Genomic DNA, 18,830 nt, shown 5'->3' on the forward strand with positions numbered 1-18,830 from the left:
ATTCCCTTCTTGATCCCTCCCCCATTTTTTGAGAAGGCAAGAAAAATATGAAGTCATGCAGACAAATTTTCATATTCTTCAGGTTCTGAAAGAAAAGCAAGAAAAAGAAAGGGGAAGAAATATGCTTCAATCTGCCCCTTGAATCTGTCCCTTCTTTTTTATGGAGGATTACATGTTTTGTTATGATTCTTTTGTTACTCAATTACTAAGTCTCGGACAGTTGATCATCATTACAATATTACTGTTAACTGTGTGGATTATTCTGGTTCTACTCACTTCACTTTGTATCAGTTCATCCAAGTCTTTCCAGGTTTTTCCTCAAGCCATCATCTTCACCTCTATTGTCTTTTGTTATCTTCAGCTAACAGGGCTCTTCCAGTTTACTGTGCGACTGGCATCAGAGACAGAAGCTCGATTCACTTCAGTGGAGAGGATTAATCACTACATTAAGGTCAGAATTGGTCTTTCCTTTCCTGTGGACCTTCTTAAAATAGCAATTATAGTTTTTGCCACCAGAAAATGTACATGGGGGAAAATAGATTTTTTCTGTCATGTTTTGTCAAATGTGTGGTATATTTCTCAGAAGAGAAAGATACCCCTGTTCACAGTGACTGATTCCGTGATTGGGTTCAACACACTAATGTGAGCTTATGTAACCTGACTTTATAGAGCAATATGCAAATTAATCTTTTTCTTACGTTATTCTGATTCATGGCCAGTGTTGAAATTAGCCAGAATAGAAATGTCACTAGTTTCTCACTTCAGATCTTTGTTTCTCAGCATATATGGATTATTTTCCTGAAAAGCAGCTGGTGCTGATTGTCATATACTAAGGGGACTCAGACTCTACCATGATTTTAGGTGGTAGAATTAGTCAAATTAAAAGTTGCTCTCTGATAACTTAGCTTTTTCCATTATAAGTATATCAATGCTTAGATTTTGGTTGTCTTATGATTATAATTTTCACAGGCATCTAAAAAGTCCCCTTCTTTTGAGCATCTGACTTATGAATAAATTCTATCTAAAGTGCTCTTTCCATTTTGGGGGGATGGGTTAACAACCCTTTGTTTCAAAGTGAGAAACTTTCTCCCAAGAAGCTGTTGAGTTATCATATTGTTGATGCCCAAGTGTAGATTCCTCCAAACAGTCAAGGGAGTTCTTGGTTCTGATGCCAGATTGGGAAGGATGCATTTCTAGAATCTCAAGATGTAACATAGAATGCCTTTTCCATTGAAACAGTGTTGGGAATGGTGGGTAAGTGTGATTGAGGGAGACCCAGAAAACTGATGATTGTGTAATAAATAACTTTGAAGGAAAGAGGATTACAGATTGGACATTACCAGCTTACAAACACACTTCTCCATTCTCCTATGACTTGGATTTTTATTTATGAATATTTTCTCTTAAATATTTATTACTTCCTTGATGTCTAACACCGGGTCTTGGACATCCTACTGCCTCCTGTGCCTTCCTCACTGTAGCTAGTCAGTGGCTATTTGGAGAGTTGATTTCACATTCTTAAGGTTAAACACTCCCCTGGGTAACTTGGACATATTTCACATTTTGCAAGATGGTTAGGTAATCACCACTTTTGCTTAATGGCAGATTTTGACATCTGATAAAATTTCACAAATGATTACCCTCTACATAGAAGTGCAGATTCGTTCCCCTCTTTCTGAGTCGCAGTTCCTAGCTATTTATCTTGAGCAAAAATTTACATAGAAACACAAGCACAGCTAGATATTTTTCTCAAGTCTGGCTAGTTTATAGGACCTTGTTTTCACAAACTTCATTTATGTCTTATACACTGGACCTGTAGTCTAGACTCGAAAAGACCTGACTTAAAAGGTCATTCTTGTTATATTTAATAGTCTTGCTCTTAAGGTGAATAAAGTGTTTACATCCTGGGAGAATTTGTTTTTTGATGGGAAGAGGGATGATCACTGACTTTGAGTGCTGATTTTCCCGAGAGAGGAAGGCCTGTGCTTATCCCACAGATCTGTTGACTTGCTCTAAAAAGAACCTGTTGTTTCTCTAGACTCTTGCCTTGGAAGCACCTGCTCGAATTAAAAACAAGGCTCCCCCTCCTGACTGGCCTCAGGAAGGAGAAGTTGTCTTTGAGAACGCAGAGATGAGGTATCGAGAGAACCTCCCTCTGGTCCTAAAGAAAGTATCTTTCACCATCAAACCCAAGGAGAAGATTGGCATTGTGGGGCGAACTGGCTCAGGTGAGGCACCACGACAGGAGGAGATGATGACCTTAACTTTCTCTTTCCATTCTGGGCTTTGCTTTTGGTTCTGCTTGATTTGCCCCTCCACTTGGGCTTTTTTGGGTCCTTCAGTCCCACTCCCTAAATGGATGACTACAGGTAGAAGGAAAAAGGACCTGGCCTAGGGAAAGGGACTCTCCAGGTAGCAAGAGTCAAGGGCAAAAGATCCTCCCTCATAAGCTGCAGAAATCATCAGGAGAACCCGAAATTAAGCAGGGTCAACGCGAGGTAGAATAGGAGGGAGGGGTGCCCAAGGTCAATGCCTGTTCCACTTGTGGAGCTGCCTGCCTTCTGGGGTCTTTCTCCTGCCCCCCAACAGGCAGATATAGACACCATCCATGTTGGGATACTCCCAACATTCTTGAACACCAATCCTCAACTATCTCCAGGCAGTTCTGTGAACCAGATATTGGTTCTAAAAGCTTATGAAAGCTTTTCTTTGTAGTTTTTAAAGATCCCCTCTGCCTCCCCTTCTTAACTTCCCCATCCCCTTCTCTGTATCTCTTATCTCAGGAGCCGCTTGAGCCCTTTAGGAAACTGTCACTTCCTTAGCCCAGCTCAGACACAATCCCACTGAGCCTCTGATGAGTTCTGGAATGCTCTTTTACAAGTGAGGACCCATTTGTCAGGCAAGGGATTCCCCCTGGCCTTGGCTGTCAGATGCCAACTCTACAGAATCAAGGTCTGGATGAGGTCTTTTTGACATGCCCTCAAGAACTCTGTGACTTCGGGAGTTCTCACTCCCAATCTGAGCTGCGGATCATGAACTTTTTTTATTTTATCATGTCTGTTTATCGATTTCTTTTTAACCAAAATTTATTATTCATTTTGTGTATCTCTTTTAAGTGGTTCCTTCCACTCAACCTCTTTGGGGTCCTGTCTGGTAACCTTAGTCCATCTTTTTGTGTTCAGGGTCCAGAAGATGTTCCTTCTCCCTTCGCTTATCTCTGGAACTCCCTGTTGCTCTCTCTCCTATGTAGGAGATGCAGAATATCCCTTGAGAAACAGAAAACCCTTATCTTTCTCCTAAAGAGGGATTTTCCTTCAGTTGATGCTCAGATGATGAATGAGACAAATCTCACCCTGTCCCTAGTCTCTCTCTCAGGCTCCCTGTTTAACTTAGATAATTAACCTCCACTACAGAGTGGAAACTGGCTAGTTGTAGGAAATTTGAACCAAAAACTAACTCTGATTTTGTCACAGGGCGTGAGGATTGAACTGTTATTTTTACATTTTCTTGTATCTCACTAGGGAAATCCTCTTTGGGGATGGCTCTCTTCCGCCTGGTAGAGCTCTCAGGAGGCTGCATCAAAATCGATGGGGTGAAGATCAGTGACATTGGTCTTGCTGATCTCCGGAGCAAACTGTCCATCATTCCTCAAGAGCCAGTACTGTTCAGTGGCACAGTCAGGTGAGGACGGTGGTGCAAAGTTGAGGCGGCCTTCAGAAGTCACCAGAAGAATATAGGCAAATTCAGATTGTTGTGTTGTCTTTGTTTTTTCTTGGGCTTTGTATTCAAATGATTCTGTGGTGGGTCTTCTGGACAGATTTTTTACTTGGCAACTTTCTTTTCCAAACCTAGAATAATGGGTAGGGTTTGGAAAAGCCAGGTTTAGGGGAAGGTAGGGATGCAGTGGAGGGCTCAGCCGTCAGCACAGGACTGAAGAGAAGATTTGGTTTAGCAAACAACCAATGGTTCATTACGTATCTACATGGGCAAAATCTGGTCTGAGAAGCTTGGGTGAATCAGAAGCTCTGATCTGAGGGGGACTAGGGGTGGGATCAAGGGAAACAGGAAGAGGTGGAAAAGGAGGTCAAACCTGACAAGTCTAGGTCTTGGGTGGAAGGCATGGCAATGTTCTATAATGCTTGGGGAAGTAAAGAACAGGAGTTGTGGGAGATTGTGGCAGAAAAGGCTCCTTTATCACATGAACCACCCCTTGAAGGCAAAAGGAAAGAGACTAAGGTATTAGTTTGGATTGACTGGGAGGTAGGTTATGTGAAGGGAGTGATGGGGAAAAGGTTTCGGCAGGGGGGTGGACTCTAGATTGCAAACTAAGGAATTTGTCTTCTGTCTGAAGTGCAAGAAGAGGCTACTGGGGGATTTTGAAAGAGATGTGGTCAGAATCTGTTGATGAGGAAAGTTATTTTTTGTAGATTTATGGAGAATAGAGTATAGAAAGCAGTTCCCAGAGCCAGGAGCACACTTTGTCCTTCATAAATGAGTAATAGTCTTACTTCTTGATGTATTATCTTAGAGGCTTCTGCCCCAGGCCTTGGTTTTTACTTGTGTAATGGTCAGAATGCTACTGGGCCAAGATCTGCCAAGAAGGTCCCAAATGAGGCCATGAAGAGTTGGACCTGAATGCAAAAAATGACTGAAGGACAAGTGGGGAAGGAAATCAGGACAGACCTAAAAATAGGAGGGTGGTATATGAACTGAACAGAAGTGACCTGGGGCAGATCACTTGAACCTCTCTCCCTCAGTTTCCTCATCTGTAAAGTGAGGATGCTAACAACTGTGTCATCTGCTTCATGGGGGCTTGTAAGGCAGGGAGCTATAAAAGGGTCAGCTCTCATTTTAAATTCTGACCTCTCTTGGGCTGCCTCCCTAGTTCCAGTATTTTGGGAGCAGGCCCTTACATAGACAAACTGCTCTCTCCATCCTGAAAGTAGTTTGCATACACATACATGCCTGACCATTCCCCCTAGTCAGTGCCCATGGACTCCAGCCCAGGCCTCATTCAGTCCAATCCAGCACATTCTTTTTTTTTTTTTTTGCAAGGCAGTGGAGTTAAGTGGTTTGCCCAAGGCCACACAGCCAGGTAGTTATTAAGTGTCTTGAGGCCCTATTTGAACTCAGGTCCTCCTGACTCAAGGGCTGGTGCTCTATCCACTGCGCCACCTAGCTGCCCCGGTGTCCAACATTCTAATGGGCTTTGGGGACATAAAGGTGAAAGAGATACAATGTCTGCCCTCAAGGAGCTTACATTTCTCTGGAAGGAGTAAGAGACCAAGAAATGAAGTTGCCTAGGGCGCAGCCATGTCTGCAGTGTTTTTGAAGAAGCACACGCTCATCCTCAGTGGTTTGTTCACTGGACTGAATGCAGGCTTAAAGAAAGCCTTGAGGATGGAGTGATGAAGATCACCCTGAGACAGTAAATGGGAAAAGTTGGGAAAGTGCCTTGAAGTCAGGAGAGAGGATAGCCACGTGAATGAGTATGTGGGGGTGGTGGGAGGCGTTGTAATTGGACTGCAGGGACTTCAACAACATTCATTGAGGGTCAGTCAGTGGAGGAGAAATAATTTTGAGGCAGCCATAGAGGTGTGTGTGTCCACCAGACACCGTACACTGGGCAGAGGGGGTTAGGAAGAATTATGATCTTCAGAAAGGTGTAGACAAGAGGAGCCAGGTCATTGCCATGGCTACTCCGAGCTTCTGATCTCTGTTCCTTCAGGTGTCCTTGGACTGTGGGCCAGGCCAACTTGGGCTCCTTGTACTCTCCCTCTTTCGAGGGAATCCCTGATTTGCCCTGTTGAGTCAGGAACAAGGGCTTGATTCTTGATCTGTGACATCGTCCTCTGTTTCTTCCCCGAGTGGCAACGTTGCTCTATAGCTGTCCGTGGGCTTATATGACTTCTTGGCTTTCAGTTGTGCCCTCTGCCTCCATGTCTGCCACCTGGGAAAGGCACGATTATATCATGTAGGGCTCCTAGAACTGTGACTCTACTTCTTCCTCCCTCCTCTCTGCCCAGGTCAAACTTGGATCCTTTCAACCAGTACAGTGAAGACCAGATTTGGGATGCTCTGGAGAGGACCCATATGAAAGAATGTGTAAGTAGAGATGGAACTGGAAGAGAGGAAGTGGGGGGGCTGTCTCCCTCACTCCTGACTCAGCCTTGGCTGCTCACTGGGGCTTAGCTCGTGGAGGCAGCAGTGCCCCACTTCTGGAGCAGATGCTTGCAGAGCCAAGTTGGGCTGAGGCTGACCCTGGGGGCAGAGCCAGTCCACTGGCTTTCCTTGAATTTCCTTTCCTTCTCCCTTCTCCCCAGGTTGCTCAGCTCCCTTTGAAACTTGAGTCTGAAGTGTTAGAGAATGGGGATAACTTCTCAGTGGGGGAACGACAACTCCTGTGTATCGCAAGGGCCCTGCTGCGGCGCTGTAAGGTAAGGCCCCTGAATGACCAAAAGGGTTGAACCAACCCCTTCCCCAGTGGGCGAGTCCTCAAGGCATCCATGCTTTTGGGAAGTGTGGCTGATGCAGAAGCTGTTGGCTGGTGCTTTCCCTGCTCCGTGCTTCCCTATGAAGCAGGCTTCCTAGTGGGACCACAATTAGCTGTTGTCTCAGAAACAAGCGATGTTACAAACCCCTGCACTGACCCTTGACAGGTTCTGATACTGGATGAAGCCACAGCAGCCATGGACACTGAGACCGATTTACTGATTCAAGAAACCATCCGGGAAGCCTTTGCTGACTGCACCATGTTAACGATTGCTCATCGCCTGCACACTGTCCTGGGCTCTGACCGCATCATGGTGCTGATGCAGGGTCAGGTAGAGTACTGGCCCCTTCCCCCAGGTTGCCCCTCGCAGCCCCACTTGATCTGAGATGGCCACTCTGGGAGGGTCCCTGGGGGAAGCTCTGCACATCCAGGTTCCTGCTTTTGTCACTATCGGTGGAGCACAGTCTGGGGGCACTTGTGACTTAGAGGAGGCTGATGAGGTGAGCTCCTCCCAGGAGCTGGCCTGGCCGTCCTCACGTGGAGGGGTTTGGAAGAAACTAGGGCATCCAGTGTCTTTGGTTGTGAAGGTCAGCAAGTCTCCTGAGTTAGTTGTGAGTGAGGGTCCCTAAATGTTCAGCATCCCAAGTGCTTGCTTAATGGGAGAAAGCAAAGATTTCTAGACTATTCAAAATGACTTTTCCAAGGGAGGGAGCAGCAGGACCAGGGCCAGCATCAGCCCCCAGTGTCCCTCCAGGCAGCTTTGCAGGGAGCTCTGGTTTAAGGAAGTCCTCTCCCTGCTCTCCCTTTCAATGAGAAAGTCACTGCCATGGAGCATTCTGGAAGATCTAGAGGTGTTACTGGGTTGAACCTGCTGGACAAGGAGGGAATGGTGGAGAGCCTCTGTCTAGGCCAGGGGGCCCTGGTTCCAGCTGCCCCGGGTTCTGAGAGTTGCAGCAGCCCATCCATGCTCTGCCCTTCTCTTCCAGGTGGTGGAATTTGACACTCCGGCCGTGCTTCTGTCCAACGACAGCTCCCGCTTCTATGCTATGTTTGCTGCTGCAGAGAACAAAGTTGCTGTCAAAGGCTGATGTCCATGGCTGGGTGTTGCTTCCTGGAAACATCCCCTGCCTGGGGCAGGGCCCCACACCGCTTTATCCTCCTCCCAAGACCCAGATCTTGCATTGCCAGATTTTTAATCTTTGACACAGCAGTTCAGGACTGTCTTGTGTTTCACTCTAAGGGAGATTCATGTTTTAATTATTGTATTTATTCCACATTCATACAAACTAAATTTTGTTTTTTTGTCCTTACTTGCACTCTAAAGGTTCAGGGAACCATTATTATCAATGTCTCAGAGGCCTAGAATGAAGCTTTATCCATGTAGCTCTATCTTTACACAATCCTGTACATAGCCTATATTGACAGTGAAATGTAAGCTCTTAATTTTCTATTAAAATGAGCACTGTGCTGATAGGGCAGACTCCTATGCCTTGGTACAGTCTGCTGTCCTGAGGTCCGCTTTTGCTCTCAGACTGTGGAAACCTTGGACATTTGCCTGTTTTTAAACTGATCTCTTGGTCAGGGCAGACCACCCTCACGTCAGAATGGAAGTCTCAAGCGTGGCAGGGGTCTGCCCTCCCAGAGGCCAATGTCTTGGCTTCCCAGCAGCCCCGATCACCAAAGGCTGCAGCTCCGGAAGCACTCAGGGCTCCTGCTTCTCCTGTTTTTCACTTGGCTGCTCTGGTTGAAAGAATGGTGGCTGTGGTAGGGGGCAAGGGCAGCTCCCCTCAGCAGTGGGAAGCATAGAAGCTTCCCAGGCAGAGGGTGCCCTTTCCTACCTGCGTGCCCACCTTCCTCCAGCTCCTCGCTGGGCTGCTCCTGCCGCTGCCGGCCGGGGGAAGGGGGCGGGTTTCAGACGGTACTTTGATGCTCTCCTGCCCCCTCAGACCTCCCACTCCACTACTCTGTGATAGAATTCAGGATTTTGCAATCCAAAGTCTGCAACACATTGAACTGCTCTTGCTGAGGAATCCGTCACACTGAAGTCGAAGCTTGTTTGTTTGCCTTTTTTTAACTGTCAAGAGACCTACCTCCGGTGGCTGACGACTACACGCATCTCACCCACAGACATTTCTGGGAACTGTCCCAGGCCATGGGGCCTTGCTCGGGGACAGGGCCGCTGCTCGACCAGCGGTGATTGGCTGAGGAATCAGCGGTGCATGTGTTTTGTCTGCTAGACAATTTGTAACCTTAGCATGTTTGCTAAATTACTTGTGGAGACAGATCTGGTGGGGGGGAAATAAAACTATTTTGGGTTTTACAATGTGCGTGGTGTGTACAAGATTTCTCTGGGTGATGCTGTGGCTAACCTGGTTTCAGCGGGTGCTGCCAGGACCTGTGGTACATTGTGGAAGCAGCAGTATCAGAAAAAGCCAGGCTGGGTTTCAATTCAAGATTGCCTGTTGGCCTCCCTGTGCATTCACTGGTGTGGTCAGTTGGGGCAGGGATTGGCAGAGAAGCTGGAAGTTCATATGGTGGTCTTCACTGGAGCTAGGACCTAAGATGACTTAAGCAGACATAGGGCAGGCAGAGATGGTGCCTCTTGGGAAACAAGATCCCATTGAGCTGGGCACAGTGGAGGGGGGTTTAGTAGGTTCCCTTCAGTAGAAACTTGGTCCATTTGATCCTATAGTGTAGAAGTTGGATTAGCATGGCTGTATCTGGATAAAATCTCTGCCATCTGCCACTTTGAAACCTACAGCAACCTGTGCTTTGGCATCATTCAGAAGCTTGTCCTGGCATCATGCTGACATCAGCCTCTCATCTGCTCTTTGCTGCCTGCTCTGCTTTCTGGACCAAGTGAATCAATTAAGAGAGGCTCCCAATGGCCTGAGACAACTTCAGACCCCTACCCCCTACCCTAGCCGAGTCCAAAAGGGGTGCAAGAATGGAGGTGCCAATTGCTCAATAGCAAATCCCCAGTTTCTGCCAAATCTACCTTGCCTAATCTCATGTCTCCACCTTTGGCTGTTGAGCTGTACTCCAATACCAACCTTACCAGCCGAGTGATGGGCAAGCATTCAAGACGACAGGACCTCAGAGAGAGCTGACCTCTGATCCAAGAAGACCTGGGCCTTAAGTTCACCTTTGACATGTACTGGCCACTGACCATAGACATGTAGGGAGGGGGCTAGCCAGCTCGTCAGGGAGTTAACTGCAGCTTGCCATCTGCCAGCCCCTCAAATAGAAGACGGATCTGAGCTCTTCTGCTCATCCCAGGGGCCTCAGATGTCTGCTTGGGCACCACTGAGGTAGGGAGCCAAGAGGAAAATCAAGGTTTTAAAGCTGGAGCAGGACAAGCAAAGGAAGACAGCTGGGTCTAGGCAATACTAACAGGGGTGGACAGAAAGGTGAAAGGAAAGGAGGAAGAGGAAGGGAAGGAGCTGCTAAAGGCCTTGGGTCACTCGGGTCAGTCAGGGTCACTTGGAATTTGGAACAAAAGTTCAAATCCTTAAAAATTCCAGAGTTTATATCTCCTCTTTCTTTTGCAGGTTAAATTAACCAGGCTTGATGAATTGATATAACCAAAAATGTGTTTTAAAACAGTTGTTTCTCCCTTAGCAAGACAAGAGGAAGCAGCTTCCACTCTCCTGTCACTTAAGATATAGTTTATTCTGCCAAGAACAAGGCAAAAATGCCTCCTGAGTGATAGAGGCTTAGGGAGCTGGGGTGGGGTCCTTCACTTGGTCTAATCCTTGTGGCTTATTGGGGAAGGGGGAAAGGAGGAACTTTGCAACTATGGGGTGGGGAGGAGAGAGAATAAGTAGAACCACTGCTTCACTTGATAAACTCTCCACTGAAAATCCAAGCCAATTTAAGTCAATCTTTCACTCTTTCTGAAAATGAAATTTTCAGAGTATTTTTTAAAAGGACTTCTGTGGAATTGGAAACATCTCTGAGGTAGCACCTCACACCTCTCAGACTGGCCAATATGACCAGAAAGGACAATGATCAATGTTGGAAGGCATGTGGGAAATCTGGGGCACTATTACATTGCTGGTGGAGCTGTGGACTCATCCAACCTTTCTGGAGAGCAATTTGGAATTATGCCCAAAGGGCAACAAAAATGTGCATGCTCTTTGATCCAGCAAAACCATTACTGGGTCTGTATTCTGAAGAGATCATGAAAAAGGGTAAAAACATCAATTATACAAAACTATTCATGGCAACTCTGATGGCAAAACATTGGAAACTGAGTGAGTGTCCATCAATTGGGGAACAGCTGAACAAACTGGTACATGTACATTATGGAACACTACTGTTCTATTAGAAACCAGGAGGGGTGGGAATTCAGGGAAGCCTGGAAGGATTTGCATGAAGTGATGCTGAGTGAGATGAGCAGAACCACAAGAGCACTGTCACCCTAACAGCAACATGGCGATGATCAACCTTGATGGACTCACTCATTCCATCAGTGAAACAACTAGGGACAATTTCAGAGCACCTGAGATGGAGAATCCCATCTGTATCCAGAGAAAGAATTGTGGAGTTTGAATAAAGACCAAGGACTATTCCCTCTAATTTTAAAAAATACCTACCTAATTATGTAATTTTGCTATCCATTATACTTTGTTTTTTCGTTAAGGATATGCTTTCTCTCTCATCACACTCAATTTAGATCAATGTATGCCATGGAAACAAAGTAAAGACTGACAAATTGCCTTCTGGGGGGATGGGGGGAAGGAAAGTAAGATTGGGGAAAAATTGTAAAATTCAAAAATAAATTTTAAAAAAGGTCTGTGGTGGGCAACTAGGTGATACAGTAGCTACAGCAGAAGATTGTTGGGGGTTAGAGGATCTGGGTTTGGGGCCTGGTTCTGCCAGGTGCCACTACCTGTGTGACCCCTAGCTGATCATTTCTCCAGGTTTTAGCTAGAATTTTATTTATCTAGACATTTTACATTTATTTAAAGTACTTAGAATCTATAATTTTTAATTAGAAATTTATTTTTAATTATCTACAAACTTCATTATATGTCAGTGAGAGGGTGGAACTGGGTAACCCCAAAGTCCTTTTCAGCTCTAAGCTTAGAGTGTGCAAAATATAATAATATCCAAACTACACCTTGATGCAATCTGTTGTAGGTAAGGAGTCATAATAACCGACCTTTGGGCAGTGGTGGAAGTTTGAGAAGTGTTTTACTTTTTTCATTTGGGAGGGGGAAGAATATGCATTTATTAAGCCCTTACTCTGTGCTCAGGTAGGCAGTGTGCTAACTGCTTGACAAAGCCCTGGGAAGTAGATACTATTATCTCCATTTTATAGTTGGGGAAACTGAGTCAGGTAACATGTTTTGCTCAGGGCCATAGCAAGTATGCCTGAGTATCTGAGGTTAGATTTGAACTCAGGTCTTCCAGACTCCAGGCTTAGAGCTCTATCCACTGTACCACCTGATTATCTTACAACAACCTTATGAGATAGTGACTGTCGCTGTGGCCCCCATTTATAGAATAGGAAGCTGAGGCTCATGAGCATGAAGTGATTTGAACAAAATCACATAGGTTAATAAGCATCAGGTGGAAAATTTTAATTACAATTTTTAAATTACAATTTTAAAATAAATAGTATTTCTCTTCTCTCCTTATTTCTGCTTTCCTTACTGAGGAAAACAAAAGAAACCAAAAACTGATAACAGATAGGTGTCATCAAGCTCCCATATTGGCCATGACCAAAAATGGCTGATTCCTTCTACGACTCAAGCCTATAACCCAGTCAGGAAGTAAAACACCATCAAGTTCACCATGATCAGCAGTGGTAGAATCAATCCAAGTCCTTTGGCTTCAAAGGTCGGGTTAGCTGCTTCTCCGGGATGGCGCCTCGGCCCACCACTTTCCAGGTGTTCGTGGTGGTAGCTGCTGCAAAGTAAGCAACCTTGTGATTTTAGGGATTTTCCAAAAAGGGACCTGCAGGGATGGCCTGGGAGTCATTTGGGAATGCCGAGACTATCGGCCAGCCCAGTAGTGAACACTTATATGCTCAGCTCTGAGCCAGAAATACCGGGAGTCTCTGACTATCTGGGGAAGAGAAATAATTTGCATTTGGAATTAAGAGCCCAGGTTCCTATCCTGCTTCAGATACTACCTGTGTGACCTTGGGCAAATCACTCTGGGCCTCAGTTTCCTAATTTGTAAACTGAATAGACTAGATGACCCTTAAAGTCCTTCCTAGCTATAACTCATCCTGAGTAGGGACTCGGTTTTCTTGTCTGTAAAATAAGAGGAAGAGCAGATAGATGGCACAATGGATAGCCCACTGACTTTGGATTCAGGAGAATAGGAGTTCAAATCCAGCCTCAGACACTTGCTGCTTAAGCTGTGTGACCTTGTACAAGTCACTTAACTCTGCCTCACATCTAGGGCCTTCTCCAGTCATCCTGTTCCACATCTGGCCACTGGAACTAGATGACTCTGGAAGAGAAAGTGAGGCTGATGACTTAGCGCCCCCCACTTAAATGCAATTCATGTGCTTTTCATGACATCACCTCCCCTGAGGTCACAGTCTTCAAGAACAAAGGACAAACATCATCATCAAAATAAGAGAGCACTGGACCAGATGACGTCCAAGGTTCCCTTTTTTTTTCTTTTTCTTTTTTAGGTTTTTGCAAGGCAATGGGGTTAAGTGACTTGGCCAAGGCCACACGGCTAGGTAATTATTAAGTGTCTGAGGCCAGATTTGAACTCAGGTACTCCTGACTCCAGGGCCAGTGATCTATCCACTGTGCCACCTAGCTGCCCCTCCAAGGTTCCTTTCTACTCAATGTCTTTGATTTCATCATTGATACTTGCCACTTGAGACCTTAGACAAGTCCCTTTCCCTGAGCCTCAGTTTCCCCATCTGTAAAAAAGACCCCTTCTAAGCTTCAGATCTGTGATCCAGTGACATAATCAATGTTACAAGACATATCAACTTGAATCCAGATAGAACAGACAGTTCCTGGGAAGATGGTTGATTTTTTACTTTTATAGGGAGAATTCCTTTTAGTTATCCACACTTGACTGTTAGAGGGGGTTATTTAAGAAGGCAGAATTGTAAGAATGATCAGTATAAAAGATTCCCTTCAAAGTTTCCCCAGAGTCTGTGCAGAACTCAGGGGAATGTGGGCCCAAGCTTACAGAACATATTTCAAGGGGGTAATTCAGAGCCCCCTTTTGATCTTAGGTTTGAGGACACTTTTCTGTTGGATTCCTCTTCTTTTATAAATGTGTACAATGTTCCCTTGGTTCTGCTCCCTTTGCCAAGCATTAGTTCTTGTAATTCATTCCATGATTCTCTAGAATCCAATCATTCATGATCTCTTATAGGACAATAGCACTCCATAATATTCATTCCTCAATGGATGGGCATCCTCTCAATTTCCAATTCTTTGCCACTACAGAAAGAGCTTTCTATTTGTCCATTTACAGACTTTGCTGACTGTTCCAAGGATCTTGCTAGAACTAGGACTCTGAAAGGAAGTCCTAATTCTTCTAACTTTTCAGTGGACTTGAGTCAAACAAGATTGGGTCTGAGGAAGATTGATTTCTAGCTTTTAGAAGGTCAAGGCAATGCTCTTCTCTCTCCCTCCCCCAAGTAACTCCTCCTCTGGGATGTGGCTGCAATGTTCCACCTTAAAATGTTCAAATTCCATATGCCCAAAGGGCAACAAAAATGTGCATCCCCTTTGATCCAGCAATACCACTACTGGGTCTATACCCTGAAGAGATGATGACAAAGGGTAGAAACATCAAGTGTACAAAAATATTCATAGCAGTCCTGTTTGTGGTGGCAAAGAATTGGAAATTCTTTGAATGTTCTTCAATTGGGGAATGGCTTAGCAAACTGTGGTATATGTATGTCATGGCACACTATTGTTCTATTAGAAACCAGGAGGGACGGGAATTCAGGGAAGCCCGGAGGGATTTGCATGAACTGATGCTGAGTGAGATGAGCAGAACCAGGAAAACATCATACACCCTAACAGCAACATGGGGGTAATGGTCAACCTTGATGGACTTGCTCATTCCATCAGTGTAGCAATCAGGGACATTTTGGGGCTGTCTGTGATGGAGAATCCCATCTGTATACAGATAAAGAACTGTGGAGTTTGAACAAAGACCAAGGACTATTACCTTCAATTTAGGAAAAAAATCCACTATCTTATTATGTAATTTTCTGTCTCTTATACTTTATTTTTTTTCTTTAAGGATATGATTTCTCTCTTATCACATTCAACTGAGATCAATGTATATCATGGAAATAATGGAAAGACTAACAGACTGCCTTCTGTGGGGGATGGGGGAGGGAAGCAAGAATGGGGGGAAAATTGTAAAACTCAAACTAAAATAAAAAAAAGAACTGCAACATCCAACTGTAAAATAAACTAATCTGGAATTTTTGCTGAGAAAAAACAACCTACTTCAACAAAAGTAAGTATAATAGCATTCCTCTGCTCCAACAAACTGCAGGTTTCAGTCAAGCAATAGTTTCCTTAGACTAAGATGGATTTCTCTTTGTGCAGAGGTGAATTTTTTCTTTTCTGTTATATTTATATTTATTTTTATACAAATGATTTTTTATACATTACTAAAATAGTCTTGTTTAAGAGTAAGCATAATACCCTCCCCCCAAAATATAGACCCTCATGAATAATAAAGGAAAGGAAAGAGAAAAAAATTAAAATTAACAAAATAATAGGGGCAGCTAGGTGACACAATGGACAGAGCACCGGCCCTGGAGTCAGGAGCAACTGAGTTCAAATCCAGTCCCAGACACCCAAAAATCACCCAGTTGTGTGACCCTGGATAAGTCACCCCAATCCCATTGCCCTGCAAAAGCCAAAAAAATTATTATTATTATTATTATTATTAATTAATAATAATAATAATAATGATAAATGTGCTTCAGTCTGTGTTCCAACACCACCAACTCCATGATATTTGAGTTGTGTCCTTCTGGCTGCTTGTAATATTTTCTCTTTGACTTGGGAGTTCTGGAACTTGGCGATAATATTACTGGGGGTTGGTTTTTTTGGATCTCTTTCCAGGGCAGATCGATGGATTCTCTCCATTTCTATTTTGCCCTCTGCTTCTAGGATATCTGGGCAGTTTTCCTGGAGGAATTCTTTAAAAATGATGTCAAGGCTATTTTCCTGATCATGACTTTCAGGTATCCCAATAATTTTTTTTTTCATGGGTGGATCTCATTCTTTATGATAGGTCCATCACAAAAGTTATTTCCATATTTTTCCACCCTTGCCATTGCTGATCGCAACTCCCTCCTTTCTTATTTCTCTACTACCATGTATTCTGTTTTCTCTTTCCTTTCACTATGACTCTGCTGTATGGCTGCTGAGTGGCACAGCAGACAGATCCCTGGTCCTGGGGCCAAGAAGCCCTGAGCCCCCATACCACCCCTTAGGCCCAGAATCCACCTGGCCCTGTGGTCCTGGGCAGGCCTTCCATTCCCAGCCCCTTGCAAGAAATAAGAAAGAAAATGTGTTATATCTGGCCACTCTCCCCCCATGGTCCATCCTCTCGTCCTTTATTCACATCCCCACCCCTTCCCCCTGCTCCCCCCTCCTTCTTACTCCAGATGTCTATACCCCATTGAGTATATTTGCTGTTTCCTCTCCTAGCCATCTCTGATGAGAGTGAAGGTTCCCTCATTCCCCCTTGCCTCCCCCCTTCCATATCATTGCAATAGCTCATTGTAATAAAAAAAAATCTTATGTGAAATATCTTGGACTATTCCCCCCTCTCCTTTTTCTTTCTCCCATTCCATTTCCCTTTTTTTCTATTGACTCCATTTTTACACCATATTTTATCTTCGAATTCAGCTTTCTCCTGTGCTTCAACTATAAAAGCTCTCTCTACCTGTTCTATTAACTGAGAAGGTTCATATGAGTATTATCAGTGTCATTTTTCTATGCAGGAATACATGCAGTTCATCCTCATTAAGTCCCTCATATTTCCCCCCCTCTCCTCCAATCTCCATGCTTCACCCGAGTCCTGTATCTGAAGATCAAACCTTTTGTTCAGTTCTGGCCATTCCAAAAGGAACATTTGAAATTCCCCTGGTTCATTGAAAGTCCATCTTTTTCCCTGGAAGAGGACATTCAGCCTTGCTGGGTAATTCATTCTTGGCTGCATTCTAAGCTCTTTTGCCTTCCGGTATATTGTATTCCAAGCCCTACAAGCTTCCAATGTAGCTGCTGCTAAGTCCTGTGTGATCCTGACTGCAGCTCCATGAGATTTGAACTGTGTCCTTCTGGCTGCTTGTAATATTTTCTCTTTGACTTGGGAGTTCCAGAACTTGGCTATAATATTCCTAGGAGTTGGTTTTTTGGGATCTCTTTCTCTGGGGGATCGGTGGATTCTCTCCATTTCTATTTTGCCCTCTGCTTCTAGAATATCAGGGCAATTTTCCTGTAGTAATTCTTTGAAAATGATGTCAAGGCTCTTTTCCTGATCATGACTTTCAGGCATTCCAATAATTTTCAAATTATCTTTCCTAAGTCTGTTTTTCATATCAGTTGTTTATTCAATGAGATATTTCACATTTTCTTCTAATTTTTCATATTTTTGGTTTTGAAGTATTGATTCCGGATTTCTGGTAAATTCATCAATCTCCCTAAATTCTATGCTTTCTCTGAAGGATTTATTCTCCTCAGAGAGTTTTCTTATCTCTTTTTCCATCTGGCCAATTTTGCTTTTTAAAGCATTCTTCTCCTCAATAACTTTTTGAACTGTTTTATCCATTTGACCTAAGCTGGTTTTTAGCATGCTATTTTCTTCAGCATTTTTTTGGATTTCCTTGACTAAGCTGCTGCCTTCATTTTCATGTTTTTCCTGCATCTCTCTCCTTTCTTTTCCCAGTTTTTCTTCTAACTCCCTCATTTGATTTTCAAAGTCTTTTTTGAGCTCTATCATAGCCTGAGCCCAGTTTCTGTTTTGCTTGGAGTCTTTAGATGCAGGAACTTGTGCTTCCTCATCTTCAGACTGAGTATTTTGATCCTTCTTGGGCTCATTGGCAAAATATTTCTCAATAGTCTTCTTTTTCTTTCTCTGCTTGCTCATTTTCCCAGCCTGGGCCTGGTTTGGGGTGTTTCTTGAGCTTTTGGGACACTCCCACAAGGGTCTCAGTGTGTGTGGCTCTGTCCTCCCTCCTGGTCTATGAATGACCATAAGCGTCCCCCTCTGCCAAGGGGCTGATGTGGGGGGGGCTGCTGTTCTATTGGGTGGGCCTAGACTGTGGTCATGATCTGAATGTGGTCAGAGCCCCAGAGTCCTGTTTCAGGGGCAGAGGACAAAGCTAGGCAGTCTCTCTTCACTCCCCTCCCTCAGCTCAATGGGCTCATGCCCTGGGGGCTCCTGCTCCTGCTCCGCCTGCTTCTGTTTCCTGGATCAGGGCTGGGGAAAGAAGATGCTGCTTGCTGTGTGCCCTGAGGGCTGGGCTCCACATGCTCACTCTGGCAGAGGTCCCCCGCTGTTCCTCCACTTTGTGCCCAGTGCTCCTTGGGGTGCAGCTCAGGAGACTCCCCCGCTTCTGAGCTGAGGCTCCCAGCGCCCTGGGGCTGCCTCCTGGAGGCTGAAGTTCTTTTGCTCTGACGAGCCACCCCTCTGGCGGGCCGCCCCTCTGGCCCCGGGGAGCAAAGCCTTTCTGCTCTTTTCCAGGTTACCTTGAGTAGGAGAACTGCCTCACTGGGTCCCTTTGTGGGTTCTGTCTCTCGAAAGTTTAGTTAGTGTCCTTAGCTGATGAATTTTATCAGAGAGCTCCTAAGACTCGATCCTTTCTTGTCGCCATCTTGGCTCTGTCCCCCCCCAATAATTTTTAAACTATCTTTCCTGAATCTGTTTTCCAGATCAGTTGTTTTTTCAATGAGATGTTTCACATTTTCTTCTAATTTTTCATTCTTTTGGTTTTGAAGTATTCAGTCCTGATCTCTCGTAAATTCATCAATGTTCCTGAGTTCTAGCCTTTGTCTGAAGGATTTGTTTTCCTCAGAGAGCTTTCTTATCTCTTTTTCCATGTGGCCAATTCTGCTTTTTAAAGCATTCTTCTCAATAATTTTTTTTTTTAGATTTTTCAAGGCAATGGGGTTAAGTGGCTTGCCCCAGGCCACACAGCTAGGTAATTATTAAGTGCCTAAGGTCGGATTTGAACCCAGGTACTCCTGACTCCAAGGCTGGTGCTCTATTCACTGCACCACCTAACCACCCCCTCAATAACTTTTTGAACTATTTTATCCATTTGACCTATGCTGGTTTTTAACATGTTATTTTCTTCAGCATTTTTTTG

At 44.6% G+C, this 18,830-nt stretch overlaps 1 protein-coding gene across 7 annotated transcripts in view; it reads left to right on the top strand.

Moving 5' to 3' along the window:
- ABCC5 (ATP binding cassette subfamily C member 5) overlaps positions 1 to 8,835 on the top strand; it is a 55,726-nt gene extending 46,891 nt beyond the window's left edge. For 5 of the 7 annotated variants that reach the window (XM_074189632.1, XM_074189633.1, XM_074189634.1 and 2 more), the window contains exons 24-30: positions 362 to 451; positions 2,039 to 2,228; positions 3,522 to 3,681; positions 6,027 to 6,105; positions 6,324 to 6,437; positions 6,660 to 6,824; positions 7,480 to 8,833. In XM_074189632.1, the coding sequence (XP_074045733.1) occupies positions 362 to 451; positions 2,039 to 2,228; positions 3,522 to 3,681; positions 6,027 to 6,105; positions 6,324 to 6,437; positions 6,660 to 6,824; positions 7,480 to 7,581 (900 nt within the window). In that variant the 3' untranslated portion in view covers positions 7,582 to 8,833. Of the gene's footprint in view, positions 1 to 361; positions 452 to 2,038; positions 2,229 to 3,521; positions 3,682 to 6,026; positions 6,106 to 6,323; positions 6,438 to 6,659; positions 6,825 to 7,479 lie in introns of all 7 variants that reach the window. The other 2 variants (XM_074189635.1, XM_074189636.1) reach the window with 1 other exon arrangement.
- The last annotated feature ends 9,995 nt before the right edge of the window (positions 8,836 to 18,830 follow it).

Source organism: Macrotis lagotis, chromosome 5 (assembly GCF_037893015.1).
Source record: "Macrotis lagotis isolate mMagLag1 chromosome 5, bilby.v1.9.chrom.fasta, whole genome shotgun sequence".
NCBI classification, from domain to species: Eukaryota; Metazoa; Chordata; class Mammalia; order Peramelemorphia; family Peramelidae; genus Macrotis; species Macrotis lagotis.